Source organism: Anoplopoma fimbria, chromosome 21 (assembly GCF_027596085.1).
Source record: "Anoplopoma fimbria isolate UVic2021 breed Golden Eagle Sablefish chromosome 21, Afim_UVic_2022, whole genome shotgun sequence".
Taxonomy (NCBI): domain Eukaryota; kingdom Metazoa; phylum Chordata; class Actinopteri; order Perciformes; family Anoplopomatidae; genus Anoplopoma; species Anoplopoma fimbria.
The window spans coordinates 17561410-17583674 of NC_072469.1; the positions used below are offsets into that span (position 1 = coordinate 17561410).

The window sequence follows — 22265 nt, forward strand, 5'->3', positions numbered from 1 at the left end:
ACACACACACACACACACACACACACACACGCAGACGGTCATCTTGCTGGCATGTCCGTGCCCTCTCTGATCTCTGACGCCAGCCATCACCGACTCACACACATGGACGCACAGGCAGAGCAGAGGAGGGGGGACAGGTCGTTGCTAGCCAAATGGAAAAAAAGCTGCAGTTTCTGTGAAAGGGGATACAGAAACGAGTTTGCTTCAGCTGCATTGCCCCACAGTGGAGGGACTCATCTGCTGGCTTGTTTTGTTTTATTCTGCATTGCCCCACAGTGGAGGGACTCATCTGCTGGCTTGTTTTGTTTTATTCTTATTTTTCTCACAGGAACAGTTTTACTCGCTGATAGATGAGGCGAAGTCCAAATCTGCTATTTCAGATGAGACATTCGACAGCTGAGGTGTCTGGGCAGTTTTAAAGGAGTGAGTGTGTGGTGGTGAACTGGGGGGGGGGGGCATGAATAATATTTGCTTTATTACGTTGTTTGAGATTAATTCTGTTCTCAGCCATTCCAGGAATGTGCTCAGTGTGTCCGCCAATCCATTAACCTGTCCAAGAATCCACCATTGTTTGAGCAAAAACAAAACACTTCATTAAAAGTGCAACGAGTCTCACATCAGCCTCAGAGGTTCTCGACTTCAGGGACAAGACCCACACTGACGATTTACATGTAACAGCTTTTATATATTATTTGCTTTATAACTGATAAATACTTAAAATGTAAGCATTTCCACTGTAGCATATGCCTCTGTGTGCAATTAATATGATAAACGGAGAAGCAAAAAGTAAATGAACACCTTGAGTTTGTGTTTATCAATCTTTTTTTATGTAAACATGACCAGAAAAATAATTAAAACTAGAAAGTTATAATCTGATTTATGTTTTTTTTCTGTTTAAACAAGTTGGATTTGTGACTCATTTAAATCAGATTTGAGTTGGCAAAGCAAACAAAAAACAGCTGCAGCTGATCAATCATTATTGGTTTCAGCAAAGACCTTTTATTATGAAAGCTACTTCATAGACAGTTGGTTTACTTGAAGTTAATGTCAGAGGTCAAATGTTCCAAACACGGGCGAGCTGGTGAGGGATGACTTGTTCTGGAAACTGTTTTGTTTGAGCTCGTTTCTACAACACTTGACTTTAAACACACCTGCTCAGAAGGGCTTTTCTAACATTTAATGATCTGGCTTCCAGTGCGTAAAAAATATCTCGCCTTGGTGCCAAACTCCAGGTTCCTTTCAACTTGAGGCCTACGCAAATTTATCATCAGCACCCTTCAGGCAGGCATCCATTTAAATCTTGAAATGTTGAAAACTTCACGGCCAAGGAACAATCAAATGATTGCTTGTATAAAAATGACATATTCCAGACCTTTTATGTAACCGTGAAAATTCCATGTGCTAAAGACAGAAACTTGTGAGTTTGATGGCCTGCGAAATTCCACGTTGTTAATCACACTTTAATATTTACGATTTGGAAAATGTTGAGTCTTGTGCAAAACCTTTACATTTTATGCCAACCAAGTTCATCAATCAAAGCCAACTGCTTTGTTTTGCACGAGCAGAACATACGTCTGTGTGCATGGAATAAGAGAGGTTTGTTCACTCACACCTTCACAAACTAATTAGAGGGGTGAAAACTTGGACAAGTCGTTCTTCTTTTCGCTGTACTGGGTGCTGAGTTGTCCTACAGTCTTGGCGTGCTCCTCATCCACCTCCTCCTTTAATCTCTGCTGCTCCTTCAGAAACTCTGCCCACTCATCTTTCAGACGCTCCATGTTCCCCTGCAGCGTGGTGCTCTGGAAGGACACAAGAAGACGAGAATGATGATGTTTGTGTCAATTTTCCCTCTTGTACAACTTTAGCTGTCACACCCTCTTGCATTCATACACTAAACTGAAGATGCTGATAATATAAGGCAGTGTAAACAGTCTCAGTGTGGTGTGTGGTTAGCATTCATCCTAAATTTGCTGTTTATACTCAGAGAGCACACAATATCATAAATTCCTGTACAGTCTGCAATTGAGCTTTGAGTGGTTTTTACCTGCTGTGCCTCTATCTCCCTCTGCTGGACTCTCTCTGCCATGTGATTAGCAGCCTCCACTGTGGGAGTGAAGCAAAAAAACATAAATAAAAATAAATATTCATATTGAAATTTTACTCTAATACAACAAACAGACATATAACATTTTTAAATTGCCATTGTTTGTCAAAGTAGATTTATTTTATCATTGTACCATCATAGGAATTCAGAATATAGCACACTTACATGAAACACAGTGTGTTGTTGAATGTCTTCAAATTAAAGTTTACATACATTGTGGCTAAGATGCCTTTGCAGTAGCAATAGACACGGCAATCAGCATATTATTTGATAATGGTACAGACTTGTGGGAATTTTTAAACTGACAAACACAAAATAAACTTTATTGCAATGTTTGGTAATACTTTCTGCGATGCCAATGTCTATTATGCATTATAAACATACTTAAAGTGCGTTATAATTTGCTCATAGCAGTGTATAATTTGGTTATTATCACTCAAAAATTGCTATTTTGCTTTATAAGAATAATAATCATAACACATCATAAAGTATTTTATAATGACTTATAAGCTCAAGTATCATAAAACTTCATAACTGCTGCTCACTTGAAAGGATCATCATTTATTATAATTTCCATAGTTGTAATACATTATAATACATTGATAATTCATTATAATCACTGTTTTAATCCATTATAATATAAATATAAGTTAGTCTTAGTGGCCACTGTTTGCTTTAAGTAAAGTGAAAAATGATATCAATAACCATTTGGAAGAAAAACACAGAATTAAAAAAAAATGTTTTACCTTTTCTTAGAGCAACCAGTGGCCACAAGTATAATAACTATTATAATGCATTTGCATAGTGACGATAATGCATTATAAAAAAGATTATAATGTATTACAACTATGGAAATGATTATGCACAATGATCCTTGCAAAAAAGGCAGTGAGTGATCAGCAGTTATGAAGGCTCATGCTACTTGACCTTATAAGTAACTATAAAATGCTTACATTTAATAGTTGCTTAATCCTTATTGATATTTGATAGTAAACAGAACTATATTTATACAGTTCCATAAGAAGGGTATAACACATTATAAGTCTGTTTATGATGCATTTCAGACATGGGCGTCATGGAAAGAGTTTTGCCCAACATTTTTCTAAAGAAATGGCAACAAATCATAGTGTCTGATTAGATGTAAGGTCAAGCATTAAATGTCACAATCTTAGCACAATCATGTGTGTATAAGTGTGTTACTTCTATAAAGTGTGAATCTGAGAAAGGAGACTTACAACGTTCAACAATATCAGACAGCATGCCCTCTAGATCTGTCGGCAGCATTTGCTCATTTGTTTCCGGGACCACTTTATTGAGGTTCTTCAGCAGTCTGCTCTCCCTGTGTCCACGTTTTTCCTAAACAGCAGCAGATGAAAGCTCAGTGTTACCACAGGCATACCACCAATAAGACTGAAAACATCTAGCACTGGGTCATAATATAGTGTTTCCATTAAAATGAGTACGAAAAATTAAATCATTTCCGGCATTGTCTTTTCAAGAACAAGAGAAAATACTGTATTTTTAAAGGATATCGATCACTAAATGGAGCAGCAGAGATGTTTACTGGTTTGGGCTATTTCTGTCAATTGCACTAAAACATTAGATAGATTCTCGTTCTTAATGGCAAATACAAAATTCTGTTAGTCATGAAAGTCATGGTAGTGAAAATAAATACACTACACAATGTTTTTTTGGGGTACAGTGTTAAAAGAGGATGAGGAAATACTTCAATGTGTCAGATTGGTGTTTGCACATCTATTGTGTTCCCTGCCCATCCACAATTTTTCTGTTTAGGCACATTTTTGTATGTATTCATAACAGGCATTCTGATGATGACTTTATGCACTGACAGGATTTGTGGTTGATTATTTTCTTATCACTGGCAAAATAGTCTCGGCACATAACTTAGTGTGAATTGTCTTGATTGTCTTATGTAGATTCTGAGTTTCTAATGTTCAGTGACAGCAGTGTTGAAGGTTAAAATCGAAATGATGGTCACCAGTGGCACTGAAACCATAAATCAAAAAGCCAAGACACAGTTGTTGCTTAGTCATCACATCAGTCAGCAATGCTAGAGTTTTTAAAAGGTTCGTAGCCTGATGATTGAGACACATCTGTGCATCCTGCTCAGTACCTCAAACTCTCTCACAAAGTAGCGGACCTCTGCAGTGATGACCGGTCTGTGGTCCAGCAGTCGCGAGTGGATGTCACCCACATCTGCAGCACCAAACACAGCACACGTGATACAACATTTATTACAACATTACTATGACAAGCAAAGTATCACGTTTTAATAAATAAACTATAAGCACACCTTGACTGTAATGTTAGTTTTTTACACCTCATTCACTCGTTACATGTTTATAAAAACGAACAAATCCTATTGTCTTTTACCCTGTCAATCAAACTGAATGACATTTGTGAATGATCCTCGTATCTAGCTGTGCCTTAGCTGCAACCTGACAGTGAGCCAAACACGCCAACATGCAGACAAAGACAATGCATTTTCCTGCAGTGGATTTCACTCACCTTTCGCAATCTTGTCCATTTTTTACAAACACAACTTGACACGTTAATTGTTAAGAGTTAAATCAAAGCTCAACCAGCTCAACCAGCTACTTACTGCTGTTCACTTGCTAGGCCTTAATGTCCCAAATGTTCATTGTGAAAGCGAAAGAGCTGTTTAGCTGACCTACACCACCCGTTATTAACGTAGCCTAGATATGAATCATTTGGTGACAATATAGGGGGAAAAATGTAGTGGTATTTTGCTAATTGCAGTCATGTGAATGGAAGTCAGCTGATTGTAAAGTAAATATTTACTACTACTTCCGGGTACGAGGCTGTGGACTGAACCAAGTGGCTGGGAGAGGGGTGTGACGTCCACCTTAATAAGAGAGAGGAGAGAGGGCCTCTCATGGTATTTTTATTTTGTTTTTATCAGTCCACTTAAAATGACGTCTTCTGTAGTCTCGGAGTAAGCTAAAGCGACGTGCTTTTTACTCTGGAGGTTGTAAAAGTCTCCAAAAGCTTGTGTGACAGTCTGAGGACAGCAGATGTCAGTCTTGCTCTGTGGTTGAACAACGTGACTTCAGAACCTACTTTTTAAACTTGCTTCCACACATTGTTTGTTTATTTAGAATACATCCAACAGAGCAATCATATATATATATATATATATATATATATATATGATTGCTTAAAAATATATCTTTAAAATATATCACTATATATATATATATATATATATATATATATATATATATATATATATGATTGCTTAAAAATATATCTTTAAAAATATATCACTATATATATATATATATATATATATATATATATATAAATATATATGATTTTAAAAATATATCTTTAAAAATATATCACTATATATATATATATATATAGTGATATATTTTTAAATATAGGCCCTACATTTTATCCTGACTATGTGACTTAAAAACAAATAGTAGGCTATAAGATAGTCTGTTTGCAATCTTCCCTCAATTGGTTCATTTAAATCATACCACAACTTTATAATATTTAAATACATGGCAACTAATGGTCTAGTCATGGTTGAGAACTCATTTACTTATGCTTTATCAATTATAGCCATTAATAAGAATATTTTAGAGATTGCCAGATTTTGAAAAATCCCTGTAGAATTTTTGTTATAACTCTAGACTTGTCTTATTAGAAGGTTTTAAAACCCACACGTATATATAAATACATTTCCTACACTTCTAATTGCATTATTACCAAGCACCAACCAGAGGGATTGCTTCACAACCAGGCAACCCCAAAGTGGGGCTATTCATTTCTTATAACTCATATGTAAAGCATAAATTGATGATTATTTACCACCTATATAGCCACTTGTCTGTTAGAAACCCCAAATAAAGGGTAAAAATATAATCATATGATAATAGGGGTAGACTGTGTTATATCCATAACACCTATTAGTTCCTTTTGGAATAGAAAAGGCATTATTGTATGTAGTGATAATACAGGCAAAAAATATACCATATCTTCTAACTAGACACAGGAGAAGGCTAAGTTCCCAAAACATTTACAATTTATCGAGATTTCTCTATAGTGAAATTAGCTATAGATATCAAATACAAGAACATTTATATTATGTTTCTATAAAAACACCACAGTCACCACAAGATGGCACCGAATCTCTCACATGAGTTTTGTAAATCCAGGGCTGGTTAAGCCTCTGTAACTGAATTATGTTGGTTGGCAAAAGCTTTCATTACATTTTATGGAATGCAAATATATTGGCATAAATGTTTTAATAAAAAACACCACCAGCAAAGTAGATGCAAATATTCAGTGAGAGTGAGAAGAGGCATTGTTTGGGGCAAACATTGCATATTAGTTGTCAAAAGTTTGTTTGCGAGCCCTAAATTCATTAGGACTGTCATGCTCAGTTAAGAGAAAATCATTAAAGCACCACTTAAGTCCCCCAATGTCCACATTGTTTAGTTAAACACTTATTACATGCACCATTAGTTTTGATTTGGTCCTATTAAGGAGATTAAATGATTGATCAACAGCCGAGGGATAAAAACAAGCCCTTCACTGCAGCCTCGTGTTTGTCTGAAGAAGCACGAGAGGATCTCTGACAACAAAACATGTCAGATCCAGCAAAGACCTCTGTGACAGGAACGAGCATCCTGTTGTTTTGTTTATTCATGATTCTGCAGGGTGAAATTAAAAACATTTAGATCAACCCTGAGAGTGGTAGAGAGTCTAGTTAAATGCAACATTTATTATCATGTTTAGATGGAAATAGAAAAGCAGAGTAACAATTGTAGTTTTCAATATTAACTGATAAAAGAAAAGATATCAAAGAGATACTTACTATACATTTTATCATATATTTTGTAGATCATTAAAAGTGTCATAGTTTAAGAACTAAAAATTTTAACATTTACAAATTCTAAAATTATGTAAAAATTATAAATGTCAATGATGATGATAATAATAATATTATATTATTATTATTATTATTATTATTAATAATAATACAATTATATTTATTATATACTACTACTACTACTACTACTACTACTAACTAATAATAATAATAATAAATCGGTACTTAAATATTCTATCATATGTATTACTCCAAAAAGCAAAAAATAAATGCACTTTAAGTAAGATTTTGCACATTTACCTTGGGTTGGAATTAATACATTTTACATAGTATTTTTGAAGAGGTTTAAACATCAACTACTCTGAAACTCATCCAAAGTTGAGATTTCCACAGCATTATAGAATTTGGAAGGCAAAGCCAACATCAACATAACGAGGAAATATCTGTCCTTCTGCATCATTATCTCCAAGCGTTCTGATGCGTGGCTGCAGTTTGCATGCGAGAGCTTTTTTGCATGAGAGCAGATCATGTATTTATCTGTTTTTGTGTCCCACTGGTCTATTAAGTGAATTCTACTTTTTTATTTGACACCCCTGCGCAGAGCACAAAATCTTTCTGGGACACTCCAAAATTGTCACTAAAAAAGAAAAAGACAATTTTCAAAGTTATAAAAAAGAATTGAAATATACATGGTAAATAGGCCATTGTTTAATATCAGTAGCTGTCTACATTAGATGAGATAAGATCAATTAAATTGTTGTAACTTAAAAAGCATTTCATGATAATTTTATTGAGTTCGGTTCAGTTAATTACAATGCAGCAATAGTTCATTACTTTATTATAGAGCATGATACAATTTACATTACCCTATTTCTATGTAAATGCCCAAATTAATATATTATCATGTATTTTAAACATGTAATCATATAAATGCTAGTATGAAGTTCAGACTTTTTTGAGCTCTGCAAATGAGATTACATTTTTTTAGTTGGAAAATATGAATGAAGCTAAATAATCAATAATATATATATATATATACATATATATATCATTTCCTAATGCAGATTCTGTATCAGCTTGAAACAGCTGTAGGTTAGTACTGAAGCCAACCCACTGAAGATTTTTATTGTGGCCGATGTACCTGAGCATACACAATACCCGCTACATCTTTTTCCTTATCATATAAGATACACTATTTCTCCCTCATCTTTTTATTACACTTAAACATTAGATCTATACACAGTATGAAGGACCAAAGCAGCAGTGTTCACCCCCCTGTGAGCACATGCTCGCCAGCATCCAGATGATCTCCTGCAGCACTTCCACATACGGAGCTCCAGCAGTGCAGTGGGAGGTCTGTGATTGTGGTTTACCAAACATGCCCACTGGCCCTGCGAGCTCGCCCCGGTGACGCTCCTGCCTCCGTGTCTCTCTCCTCCCCGGCCCGACCACACCGCCCCTGAACCGACGGCGCTCACATTACCCACTGGGTATAATTATTCTGCATTTCGCTGCCCTCTATTCTCTCTCTCTCACATGTTTGCTATGCCTCTCTCTCTCTCGGCTTGGCTGGGTCTTGACACTGAGGTCCAGGCGGAGGGCCGCAGGGCCGCTGCTTTGTGTTCACAACACGCTGAACGCCACTCACTGCACCGTGGCTCTGAACAGGTGGGGGTGGTGATGGGAAAGGGGAAAGCGAAGGGAAGGAGGGGGTGTTACTCACTGGATGCCAAGGCCTCTGGGCCTGAGTGGTGGTGGGGATGGAGGGGGGGGATAAGAAGACCTGCTGCCCAGCAACCCACCTACCCGCTTCTGCCCTTCTCTCTCTCTCTCCATATCCAGTTTCTTATTTAATTTACCGTCTCTCTCTCTCTCTCAGTCCCTGGGCTGCAAGCAGGTCGTTTGTCCCGGCGCCACCACGTTCTTGTCCCTCCGCCTGCTGGAGGCGGGATGCTTCAGAGCTGTCCACCACCGAGAGAAGAGGTGGAGGGGGTGAAAGCAGAAAATAGAATAAAAGTCAGTAAACACATGAAGAATGGAGTACAGCAGGAAGGTAGAGACCCAAATAAACACACTGAAGGCCTTTATGCAGTGGCACTTTACAAGTCACTGTGTAGCGTGACACTATCCTGCTGTCACTCTGTCCCAAGGCCTGATGGGAAGACACAGTGGCGGAACATGGCTCACAGCCTGAAAATCAACATATGTACTCATCATCCTGCGCTTTTCAGGGAAGGGAAGATATTTTGTCTTTCACAGCAAAACAGGACGAAACCTTGTCAGGCTCGTCTTGCGATGACTGGCCCTTTTCCTTGGAGCTTGAGATCGGCACTGAGGCATTGAGGGAGGACTGGAAGTGTATGTGCAGGGGGAGACCAGTGTGTCGGCTACAATTAGCGTTCGCGGCGGGCCCCTGCCGCCATTTCGGGGCTCGTCCCGGAAATTAGCGGGAACCGGGCTGTCATTTCTCCCATGGGGGTCTGTCCCCCTGTCCTCTCCCGTCCGAACACGGGGAGGGATTGCCTCTTTCTCCAAGAGGCGGTGTCAAAGTCGACTGAGGGCAACAGGCTGGGGGAGGCTACGAACCTGTTGAGGCAGAGCGTCCCGCAAAGTGCCCACAATCAAAGTGACAGATGTGGGGTGGAGGGAGCGCTGAACGCGGATATCTCTCTGTTTGTGGTGAGCAAAAATTGCTTCTCCTGGCTGTAGTATTTCAAACCTACACACATGCACTTAAATAACACACACACATACATGCACACACACTACAACTTGAGCACAGAGGAGGAGTTGAGACTGTGAGGTGGAGGGAAGCTGCGACTGAGCTCAACTTGATGGTTTTTGAAGTTTTTCCTCAGTTTGTGTGTGTGTTCGGTGATGTTTGACGTGGGACGGAGCAGAGGAGAAAGGCAAGGAGTAAAGGAGTAGGAAAAAAGGGGGTCTGCCCTGAGGTCACACACACACACACACACACACACACACACACACACACACACACACACACACACACACACACACACACACACACACACACACACACACACACACACACACACACACACACACACACTTCTCGGGCTGCTGTGGCATGTTTGGAGCAGTGCCTCGTCAGATTAGGGCCATGCTGGCTGTGTTTGATGGCCAACCTGGACAGACAAGGCCTGCCAGGCACAAACTGCTCAGGCACATGATGTCAGGGCGGACACACACACACACACACATACACACACACACATGCACGCATACACAAAAATTATCCCGCGCCAGACCAAAGAGACAGATGACACCCAGCATGAAGCTAAAGCCAAATCTGTAAGCATCCGCTGCGATCCAGCTGGCTAGCCCTAGGGTACCTGTCTCTGCGAAGTGGAATCAGCGTCACCCCGTGAGCTGTCAAATTAGCTCACAGGGCTGGAAATGCTGAAGAGATTTGGCCCCTCGTTGTGGAAGAGCAAAAAAGAGGGGAGGGGGAGGGAGGGAGGGAGGGTAGCGTTAAGAAATGTTATTAATTCATCTTCCAGTTGGTAAAAAATGGTTAAAACTCCCAACAACATGAATCCAGGAAGGTAGACTTATTAGTGTGAACCTCATGAAGACACACACAGGACACATGCATACATACACACACACACACACACACACACACACACACACACACACACACACACACACACACACACACACACACACACACACACACACACACACACACACACACACACACACACTGTGTTCCAACACCAACGGACACACACATACATGCTGATACTAGCAGATGCACATGCTCAGACACAGGGAAAAAAAGGCAGTTATTGCATGCACACATGCCTCATGACTTGCACTCACATACACACGTATGCACCCCACATGCTCACACACACACACACACACACACACACACACACACACACACACACACACACACACACACTAACACACACACACACACACACACACACACACACACACACACACAGTGCCAGGGGCAAGTTTTCAATTACTGCCAGTGCTAAGCAGTCACCTGGGAGAGACGTACCATGTTTGAGTGGAAAGGCATTTCCACCAAGATTCTTTTTTTTTTTTTACCTCTCCTTGTCCCAGTTGTGAGACAGCTGTGAATGTCAGGCACATGATCAAAAATGACATTAAACAAAACATTAAATGTTTCCTCAGTGAGCATTTACATCACAGGAAATGATCAAGGAGGGCCTGCCTGAAAAGTGAGATTTGAAACAACTGTTGAATGTGTATGATTGAAAGCCCTGAGGATTAAGTTGTCAATCTAGTCAAAATTAGATCACGTATTTGACATGAAAAACTGAAAACACAGTTCATTTAGTTTCTAAGTTGTGCAGCGACATGAAGGGAGACATCACACGCTAAATGAACTTAGATACACAAAAGATGTAAATGAATAAAATACTTATAAAACTACAACTTTTCTAAGTAAGAGCTGTTGCTGTGTTCACCTCATCGCTAAGGTTTAATGTACTTAATGCTTTTAAAAGCATTAAGTACATTAGCACATGGATTGTGCTAATGTTTTATTATTTTCTTTAATTACAAAATTGGTACGATTATTTTTGCCATTGATACCTCAAAGTGCATTGCAAATATAGTAATCTAATTAAATTTTAATATGTCAATAGATAATCCTTTTCACACAGCCATTGGTTGTAAATTGCTTTTGTGGCCCTCAAAAAAGACAATTCTTATGAGAACTTTTAAAGAAAATTTTGCATTAAATCTCTCAAGGGAGAAATTAAATAACATATCTTGTATGAGTCCTTGGCAGCAGCTGAGTTATATTTTCTATAATTAATAACAAATTACATAGTACAGATTAACGAAGAAAGCTCCAAAATGAATAGCCTGTTATGATTTTCATTGTACTTCGTTATGTAAGTATGCACTGTGGGCCTGTTTTGTACCAATTTTTGTACCATTAGTACAAAAAATGTTTTCTTCATTTTTGTCCCTGAGTATTTTTTATGCACTGCCTGCAAACTGGGCAGGAAAAGGACCTGCTCACGTATTCTAACAAACATATAAAGACGGATGACTCATTTTAGCCAAGGTGAAGCCCTTCTGGGCCCAAAGTGTCCCTGCCATGCTCGCACGCTAATAGCCACAGCAGGTTTTCTGTGTGTCAGGTGACATGGACAATAGTGAGGAGGAGGGGACTGCCAACAACAACACTGCTCCCTGGTGTGTGTGACAACACGTTGACCCCTTTGGAGAGCCTGTCCTGCCCTGAGAAAGACCAGTGTGTGTGTGTGTGTGTGTGTGTGTGTGTGTGTGTGTGTTAGGGTGTAAGATGGAACCTGACAGGAGTTTAGCGCTGATGACCACCACGGCGAGAGATGGCAGCACTCTTCCTTCAGGGAGATACTGTCACTCTTCTCTGTTTGTATGAGTGTGGGTGTGTGATTGTTCTTACTTGCAGAGCTTCTTCAGGCTTGAAAAGTGAGTTCTTGTTTCTCAATTTGTCTGTTTTTCTTGTCACTTGAGTAGAGTTGAAGTGGAGGTTTTTTTTTCTTCAGGACATTACCTGGCATTACAGCTTGGAAATGTAAAATATCACACCAAATATAAAAGTGAACATTGGGTGGAAAAACCTTCCCCAGTCTAAAAATATATATATTTTTTTCTCTACAACCATCTGTCGACCCCCCTGAAATTGTGTCATGACCCCTTTAGAGGTCCCGACCCCCATGTTGATGATGATATGATATGACAATTAACAAACTCTGTGACAACTGAGCAAACTCCAACCAATGATGAAGACTATGCGATGCAGTTGAATCTTGTATTAAGACTTTTAGCCATGCTGTCAGCAATGGTAGTTGGTCCGTCCACAACTTTTGTCCAGACTGAATTATCTCAACCACTGTTTTACACTATGGAAACAACGATAATATTTCTTACCTGGTTTCTCCATCATTTCTCTCTGAAAGATCAAAAAATAGAAGTTATATACTGTAACTCTGGCAATTCAAAGGTTTTTTTTCTTTCATTGAATTAATTTAACCTGTAGTTCCACTGAAGTTGGAAACCTCTTTTGCAAAGGAACCCTGTTCTTGATGGCGGCGCAAAAACGTTTTGCAAAAACACAAAAAAGAAAACTAAAGCAGACAACCAATAAAACACTAAAACAGACAATGACACTCCAATAAGGCTAGAAGTAGTCTATGAACAGACTAAATTAAGAATAAAAACAGATAATAACCTTCTCTTCTGTCTGTGAAATCTCAGAAAACATCTCTTTCTTAACTTCTTCCTATCATTGCAGGAATGCCACTGGACACATTTTGTAGATGTCAGTGTCAGGATCAATGTTTAAGTTAGCTATCTAACTTCATAATTTCAAGAAATAGAAATATCTGCATTCATTTTCTCTGCTTGTATTATTTTTCATTGCATACTAAGAACGCCATGTTGAAACAGCTTCACAAAAGGCACACTAGACACTGTCATCTTTGAACGTGACCAAAGTTATGGAGTGCAGCTATAGGGCACTTTTGCATTGCCATCTTCGCTCTTCTGTCCTCCTCTCCTCTCCTCTCCTCTCCTCTCCTCTCCTCTCCTCTCCTCTCCTCTCCTCTCTGCTGATGTTTTGCCCCTGGAGGAGCTCTCTTAATGTCTTTGACTAAACTTCAGCCAGTCTTGGCAGTGACGGTGCCCCATAGGAACACAGTTGAGAGGAGACCAATATGATTGTAATGGAGGGTTTGAGGGCAGGGTCTATCACACTGTGTCACCTATAAAAAGCACAAAAGCCAACTGGCGGGGTGCTCAACACTCCTGGCTACAGAGATAAAAAAGTCATATCATCCACTGAACAGTACTATTGAGCTGCTGTAGAGAGAGGGGACATTTTCCTTTTGGTCTTGCTGTTGTGTCACACTCACCAATGGAGCATTGAAGGGGATTTTATTTTTCTTAAATCAAAACCTTGTGGAAAAGTGACTCTATTTTATTTTTGTGTCATAATGAAGAATGTACTACTTTTGAAAGCGTGCAAGGATGATTTAATTTGATGAAATCCTTTCCCCTAATGAATGCATTGCCTTTATTTGCAGTGACTAAAACCCTTCAGACACACATGATTGATTTTGTTCAGATTGAACTGCATCAGAAAGGATCTAATTTGCGTTATTGACATTTTACAGACAAAGTTTCCCACCATAATCATGCAATTAAACCCATTTTTGATCAAACTTTCTTTTCAAAATAGACCTATTTCTCCCACAGCATCAATATTGATACAAACCCTGATATAATTAGCGCTAACACACAAGAAGGTACTTGATAACCATATAATTAGCATTGCACTGGCTGAACAGTGTGAAATGACATTAGGACTAATAACACACCACATTAACACCATGTCAGCACTTGGCGAGTCTCTTAACTCTTTGCTTGTATCTATGCATCTGTGTACATTAAGTATGTGTGTTTGTTTTGTGTGTGTGTGTGTGTGTGTGTGAGAGGCATCGTCACATGCTCCTGTCCCTGAGGTTAGTAGATGAATGAAGGCTGTAAAGAGGAGCATGACAGCTGTGAAAGTCACAAGGGGAGTCCACCACCGCCGTAAAGAAGGCAAAGTTTCCCTCCCTCTGGGCATGACCTGAGTCTTTGCGGACATACATGTATATATCTCTGTGAGAAAGCATAATCGTCATACTGTATGTGTGCATGTTTACAAAAATAAGCCAGTCTGAATATATGTACGTGTTTGCGAGTGCTTCTGTTTGCATGTGCGAAGCCGATCCTGAAGCTAAATGCCACACACTGGAGTCCATTGTACCTCCTATCATCACTCTATCAGTGCCCGGCATCCTCAACAGCATCTTTCATTGCCGGCTCACCCTCCCACCTTCACCCTGGAGGCAGGCAGTGTGTGTGTGTGTGTGTGTGTGTGTGTGTGTGTGTGACGGCGTGTTTGTATCCTCAGGATTTTACTTCAAAGACTGGTGGTTTTGGATAGCTGAGGCCTCTTTGAGATGAATTGATAGTTCACACTATGTACGTGTGTGTGTTTGTGTTTGTGTGTGTGTAAACCTCAGCAGCACAACTTTAGATGATCAGGAGGTACAGAGATGACTTTGTGTTTTCCTGTCCAAAAGTCCGTCCCCCCCGTTTGCGGCTGCTTTTCATAGAGGCCAGTGATCAGCTGTGTGTCATGTGCTGTTAAATTTAGCCGGAATGAGGAGTGTTTTTTTGGTTTTCCCGCAAGATCAAATGCTATTAAAACACGCTGAGCACAAATCAGTGCCTGTCCCTCTGGATCACTAACTTGAGGCAGGATCTTAACCTTTTGTTAGTGCATAAATTCTCTTTACGACATTTGAACTTAATCAGTAATGCGTATTTATCCTACCACCGTGCCATTCACTGACTGTCTATTTCTGAGATGCAACTGCCACTTGGATTTGACGGTTTGGAGTCGAAGCCCCTGGACCTTCACTTTGACGGAACAAGGCCCACTGGCTATTGTACTGTACACACATGCTGTAATTCATTTCATGGGACACAACCAGTGAAAATAAAAGCGGCCCTTAACAGCGCACACTGTGAATTGTAGAATAAGCTTGTCTTTTACCTTTCAGCAATCTGTTTGTCTTCTGCTTAGCCATGGCTGTCACTGTTAAACACACATGCCTGCATGCTCAAAACACTCAATCTACCCTTAAGCTGAAGGTTTATGGCATGCAATACATTTGTACTGAATAAGCTTTTTATTATGTAACAAATCAATGAATTTACAATGATTTGTGTTGCTTCACCTGCTGGAGCTATTAATGAAAACCTTAACTTAACTTTGACGGACATGAAACAAAGAGATGAATATGAAGGAAAACTTCCTCTCTGCTGCAACTTAATTTAAACATTCGGTCTCACTTTACAATTCAGCAGACAAATTGAGAGTAGTGTCTAAGGAAAGAGTGAAACTTGATTCAGGGTCGACCTTAATTAATTTTTAATCTGAACAACTTGAAAAATTCTAAATTGTTCTAGTGTGTTAAGTTTCAACTAACGCAACACATGGGTTAAATATGTCTCTCATTCTTTGAGAAATGTATTTTAATTCACTTCATTACAAATAATTCCACAAGAATATATATATGTCCCAGCAAAATTTTGTATTGCATATTTATCATAAAGGAATACTTTATATCTCCAGAAATTCATAATGGCATGTGTGTGTGTGTGTGTGTGTGTGTGTGTGTGTGTGTGTGTGTGTGTGTGTGTGTGTGTGTTGGCGGGGCTCTGTCAGATTGTAGCTTCATGCCCTTAGTCCAATAGATAACCAGCAGTGGAGCCACCCTCTTAACACAACACACACACACACACACACACACACACACACACACACACACACACACACACACACACACACACACACACACACACACACACACACACACACACACACTTGCAAACATAAAGAAGAGTAAAATGTGTGTCTCTGCTTCATAATCACGTCCCCTTAAGAGCATTCGGCGTAAAAGTTATGCCAAATCAAATTTGCAGAACATAAAAATCAGATTTTCATATGGATAGGTTGAGGCCAGGGTTACCAGCTAGATGGAAATAGATAACGGGAACAGACGGAAGAAGAAGAAACTTTAATCATATCAAGTTTACCATCATAAATATCTGTTTCTGTCTCTGGGTGTTTGATAAACATTCTCTTGCTGGTTCTATGCAGCTGTAGATAAAGACAATATCATCCCTCATTAATTTCCCTATTACATTTAAAATGAGTTACAGTCTCAGACAAGTCACTGGATGATCATGAAGTGTCAGAAAGATGGTCCTAATATTTGCATCTGAGAGTTTGAACTTAAGCTCTCTGCTCACTTTTGAATTATTTACAATTATTTTTGTCACTTTTCATTAGCACAAACAAGCCTAACTACACTTTCAGGATACACAGTCAAAAAGGTTGCTCCATTATCTTTATATTAAAACGATTATCATGCCTTGGTCTTCTCTATGACGGCAGGCTTTTTTTGGATAAGGCGTTTGGAAAAGCTTTAAATTCCTCTCATGTCTATAAAAAACAAGAAATGTAATAGTGGTTAGATTCATCTTCAAATGGAACAAAGGTTTATACAACATTGTTAAGAAAAATACTTTGTATCTGTGCTGCTGGATTAATCCCTGCAAAGGGCAAACTGGTGACTTTTGAGGGAAAGTTTACATTTAAATTACAGGAACTTAAGCGCTTCCCTGAATTGTCTTCAGATGGACTTTCTTCTCTTTTTGGGGTAAAGCAAAATCTATTGTTTTCATGGTGAAAATGATTGTGCCAGGTCATTCCTTACAGCCTTCCTCTGTGTCAGCCGTAATAACCAGGCACCACATCCATGTCCTCATTAAAAAATAACTAGCTGGTTTTCACACAAAAATAATAATATAAGGGAGGGGGTCATTAAATTAACAACTCATATTCAAAGTTAATGATATGGAGCCTTGTTTATGTTCCTTGTTCGTTGTCATCAGCCCCTTGTTTTTTTTAATCATTAGGGAAATGAGCTGCGTTACAAAGAGAAAGTGCTCTACATTTAACTCCGGGTTTAAATAAATTAGTCATCTCAAATTCAAACCAAACTGTTATAATAATAAAAGACGGATGATAAAAAAAAAAAAATGCACCGTCCTGGTGACGTATGCAGATGAGTTTGAGAAATATGCAAATAGGGATACTGTTGCTGTTCTTTTTTTTCCCATAGAGGTCGAATTACAGTAAATGGCTGAGGGCAGTGCTCTTTGCTCTCTGCCCACCCAGGAGTCTGTCTATTAGCTCCTCTACACCCCCTCCCCCCAGCCCCCCACCCCTCCAAATATCCTCTATGCTTATTCCAAATGCCATCATCCCTGTGCTTTTTTTTTCTTCTTCCTCAGAGTACAGCCCCCTGTCACAGGGTTTCAGCTGCAATTACTTTTAGTATCACTTCTCAGTGAGAAGTCAACTTCCCTGGAGGCTTTCTATCAGAACCTATTACAGCAGGGGGGCAGGCTGAAGTTAAGTGGCATGACCTGTGGGTTGGATGGAGCAGGAGGGGGGGAATTAATGTATGGCTAATTTGTGGAACATTTGAATAAAGGGACGAGGATTGTGACAGGACCACTCGATGGGACGGCACGGCAAATGAGAAGTCACTTGAAGGCCAAGAGTACCGTATCATGGAACCATTTTAATAGCAAATTTAAAAAATATATATTTTTAAACATTTTCCAACTACCACAGGCCCGTTTTTCTAAACTCATGCAGCTGAGTGGGTCTACTCTCTTCTTGGCTTCTTTTTTTTTTTTTTTTTACTCTTTCACCCCTAATTCACTTCTTACCCCCAGGCCAAAACCATAACTCCATGAATGACCACACACACACGCAGAAATGTGAAGAAGCTGCAGCTGAGGTAGATCAGCAGAAGGGGTGAGGAGCAATCGAGGCGGTTAATTCAACAATAGTAATCCTTGTGTGTGTGTGTGTGTGTGTTTGAATGTGTGTGTGTGTGTGTGTGTGTGTGTGTGTGTGTGTGTGTGTGTGTGTGTGTGTGTGTGTGTGTGTGTGTGTGTGTGCAGAGAGGAACTTAAGGTGCAATCTTGTGCAATCTCCTTGCCCCAGGTTACACATATGTACTTTAGCACCAACGTGCCGAATCAGCCACCCATCTCTCTGATTGATGAGCTGAGTGGTTGCATCTCGTAAAACTCGCTGCACACCTGGGATCCTTACCTTATGCAATCCAAGGTGAGGCTGTGTCTTGCAAGAGATAGAGAGAGAAAGGCGGAATAAAAACAATCGAGGAAGTTCTCTTGGCATAAATGCATACATATGGCAAACTGGTATTTGCAGATTCACAATAGTGGTATAAAAGCCTTTGAGGAAAGCAATCAAACAGATGTCCAATTCAGTTGTTAAAATAATGAAGTGCTTTCCCACAGATGGTGAAGAAAGAAAGGATCATCAGCATATACATACATCCATAGGATGCTGAGATAGGTGTCGAATCAAAAAGTTAAAAGAGCATTCTACTTTACATGTGCGTTTACACTGTTCCCTGCTATATTCGATTCATACAGTCTTAGCAAGCTGTGTGATCCTGTAAGGTGAAAATATTTTTTTTAACATACCTCATTAACTCTCATCAAAACTTGTTGGAGAAAACACAAGCAGCCAATGATGGAGTCCATACATGGTATCTGTGTAGCCGCTGTAGCTCGAAGTACGTTTTTTAATTTTTGACGCACATCTGCTTGCTTCAGATCCTCCAGCAGATATGGCATAACCCCTTATCACAGAGGAATAAAGATGTAAAACAAATATCACTTCACTGCATTATTAAGGTTGTCAATTCATCCCTTTACATTATAGATGTTTTATTAATGCACGTTCAGAATTATAGCAGGAAGGCCTGGCATCCTAGTTTAATACTTAGCATCAATCAATGTGTTTGACACTAACACTACCCAGTATATTTATAATGTGATTACACAAATCGCATCAGAAAAAAAACAACAACTGAGAACTGTGTATATTTGCTCATTTTTATGAAGCTTGCCTTTTTGCGCATAAGTTTTGTAAGATATTCTGCACTGGAGTATTGGACTTTTTTAAGGGTGTTATGTGAACAGAAAGTTTGAGCATACACATTCCTACTCCATGAGAGGTAAAGACACACTTCTGTCCTTCACATTCTCAGGAAGAACTTTACTGTTAGAGCATGTTGAGGAAAAAACACATGCCCCCCCTCCCTCCTTGTGTCCATCAGAGCTGCATCCATTGTTCATACACTCATGTAATTGCAGTAGACAATCAGATGCCATCTTTATAGGCGCATGGTACAACTGTCACAAAGTGTAAGGCCGCGATAAAGCGCAGGCCGATAAGTCCTGTCAAAAGAGCTTACGCCGCGCTAACGCTGCCCTCACCACCACGCGGCGTCGATTGTTCCACTGAATCAGTCAGCGAGAGACACGGAGGCCCCGTTCCCAGCAGATGTCGCGACCAATGCGCTTCCCTCTCCCTGACGTTGTTAATAAGAATTAATGAAGGGTGGTGGCACGGCTGTTTGTTGTTGCGTGGGCGGATTGGATTGGGGGGGGGGGGGGGGTTGTCTTTCTGATATGGTTAGTAAACTCAAGGTGACAAAAGTGTTGGGAGACGATGAGGAGGTGACGTGGGTAAAAGCTGAACGCTTGACCCCTTTGGAAACAGTGACGCCTGCTTGAGGTGAATCCTGCAGCAGCATGATCCCAGTGATTCTCTGAGTCCTAGCTCAGTAAAATCTTTACACTTTACATTGCGTAGTGTTACTAGAGGCTCTTTTCAGATTATTTAATGGCATTTTAAAAAGCTTTTGAAAGTTCAGTGGGTGCCGGGAAAAGATCGGAAGTTGACATGTGATGATGACATGCAACAAGGGATCTTCGTTGAAGTGAAATTCCAGTTCCATGGGTCCCCACACACTGTGCGATAACAGCCATCCATAAGTTGATTTCATGTTACAGTGTGCAAGACTGGTTTCGGAAATTATTGGTTGCAAGCTGCAAACAGTATGATATTGATTCCAAGGCATGCCTTAATGCAGTAAATTGCTGTCAATCAATGCTGTGTTGTCCAGTGTGTTGTGCATGTAGCGGATCGTAGCAGCAATCACAACCCACATCCTGAAACTATGACGCTGTCTTTAGTTTGGCTGTTTTTACTTCGGCTGTCTTTGGTCACCAAGATTTGGTTGTTAAACCATCGTTATGGTTTAACAACCAAATCTTTCACTTCGTATCGCTCCCTTTTAATCACAGTCACCCTCCCCATAGGCCTCTGTTAATACAAGTAGGTTGACCTACTGACCAGCAAGTGATGGTAGTAGTGATGTAGTATCCCGCCCATTTCATCATGTGTTATAATAAATTCTCTATTACAAGGATTGTGCATATGCCCGGGCCTGTACTCCTGGTATTTTTGTTGCTGCTGATTTGTTAATTAACATGGGCTTTCATGGGCCTCTGTAGACAATGCAACTGTGTAAAATACTATTGTCATGTTAAACTTTTTGGTCACATTAGAAAAAGCCCCAAATCACATTGTTTAGTGGCCTTAAAAGCATCAACACCTTATGTGGGTCTTTCTAAAGTCTGTATTGTAGGAGTAAATAATAAAGACTGTATGAACACTTCACGCATCAACTACAATATGATTTAAGTAAGTAAATCTACCAAAGTGTAATATTCTTAAGGAAGTTTTCACAGCTTTTTCCAACTCTATGCCGTGCTCTGTGTGAGAGAGTGAGGCGTCAGCACCGCTTCCTGCCACAGCTCCACAGTTTGAGATCAGGTCATCAGCAGATAGTGACGATCATCCCACCTTATTGACCTTATTGACCTCCACCTCACCAGGCGGAAAGGGGCAGGTCAAAGGTCAGTATGCTGCTGTGGGGCGGGACACAGTTGGTAAAATGGGTGGGTCTTGAGCGTATCCATTTAGGGGCCACCCCTGCAGAGTGGTGCTCCTCTCGCCTTCAGAAGTTGGTGGAAGGTCGCCTCTAATTGGCGCCCGTGTCCTGGTTACCTGCTGTGGCCTCATCACTGCGTCTGGCTTCGACTGCTCTCAGGTTTGATCAGGGAGGACTCTGACTGTGTGAGACTGTACCACACTAGCATTTTGAGATTCTGCCAACGGTCAGCACAGAGCCACACAAAAGAAAACGAGTTGTTTCAAAATGACTAATAATCTCTGTATATTGTATAGTTGGAGTCATTGTCAAGCACTTCAAAAGTCGTGTTGGAATATAATAAATAATCTAAAAGGAAATCATGAACACTCAGCAAATTCATGTCGGAAATTTTTATGTTAGGATTTAATCTGGTGTAAATACACTATAGGGGCTGATGGATATTGAAGCAGTGCTGGAAAATAAAGTAAAAAAGTGAAATGATGAAGCTAGTTTAATCATAGGAGATTGAATAACCAAATGTTGACAATGTTAAGAAAACTAAATAAGAAAAAGGAATTTCATATACTTTATATAACTAATGTTCAGCTGTGATACTTTAATCAGTTTATTTGAGTGCAGGTCAATTTGCCATCACATTTTCCAGTTTACTTTAAATCTTTTGAGTTTAGCAAAATCTAACCTTTACAATTATTTTTTACAAAATTATCAACATGTTAACTTCTTGAAGGATATTTTTGGCTGTGCATAAACGGTCAGAACAATCTGATTAACGCCTGACACTCAAAAAGTACTTATTGAAAATATT

At 39.7% G+C, this 22265-nt stretch overlaps 1 protein-coding gene across 1 annotated transcript; it reads right to left on the bottom strand.

Annotated features, from left to right (window-relative positions):
- Positions 1–1439: 1439 nt before the first annotated feature.
- bloc1s5 (biogenesis of lysosomal organelles complex-1, subunit 5, muted) lies at positions 1440–4853 on the bottom strand. Its single transcript, XM_054623259.1, has 5 exons — positions 4634–4853; positions 4239–4321; positions 3340–3460; positions 2045–2103; positions 1440–1799 (listed from the first exon to the last, which is right to left on the bottom strand). The coding sequence occupies exons 1-5, from the start codon at positions 4650–4652 to the stop codon at positions 1626–1628; spliced, it is 456 nt and encodes a 151-aa protein (XP_054479234.1). The 5' UTR covers positions 4653–4853; the 3' UTR covers positions 1440–1625.
- Positions 4854–22265: the final 17412 nt, after the last annotated feature.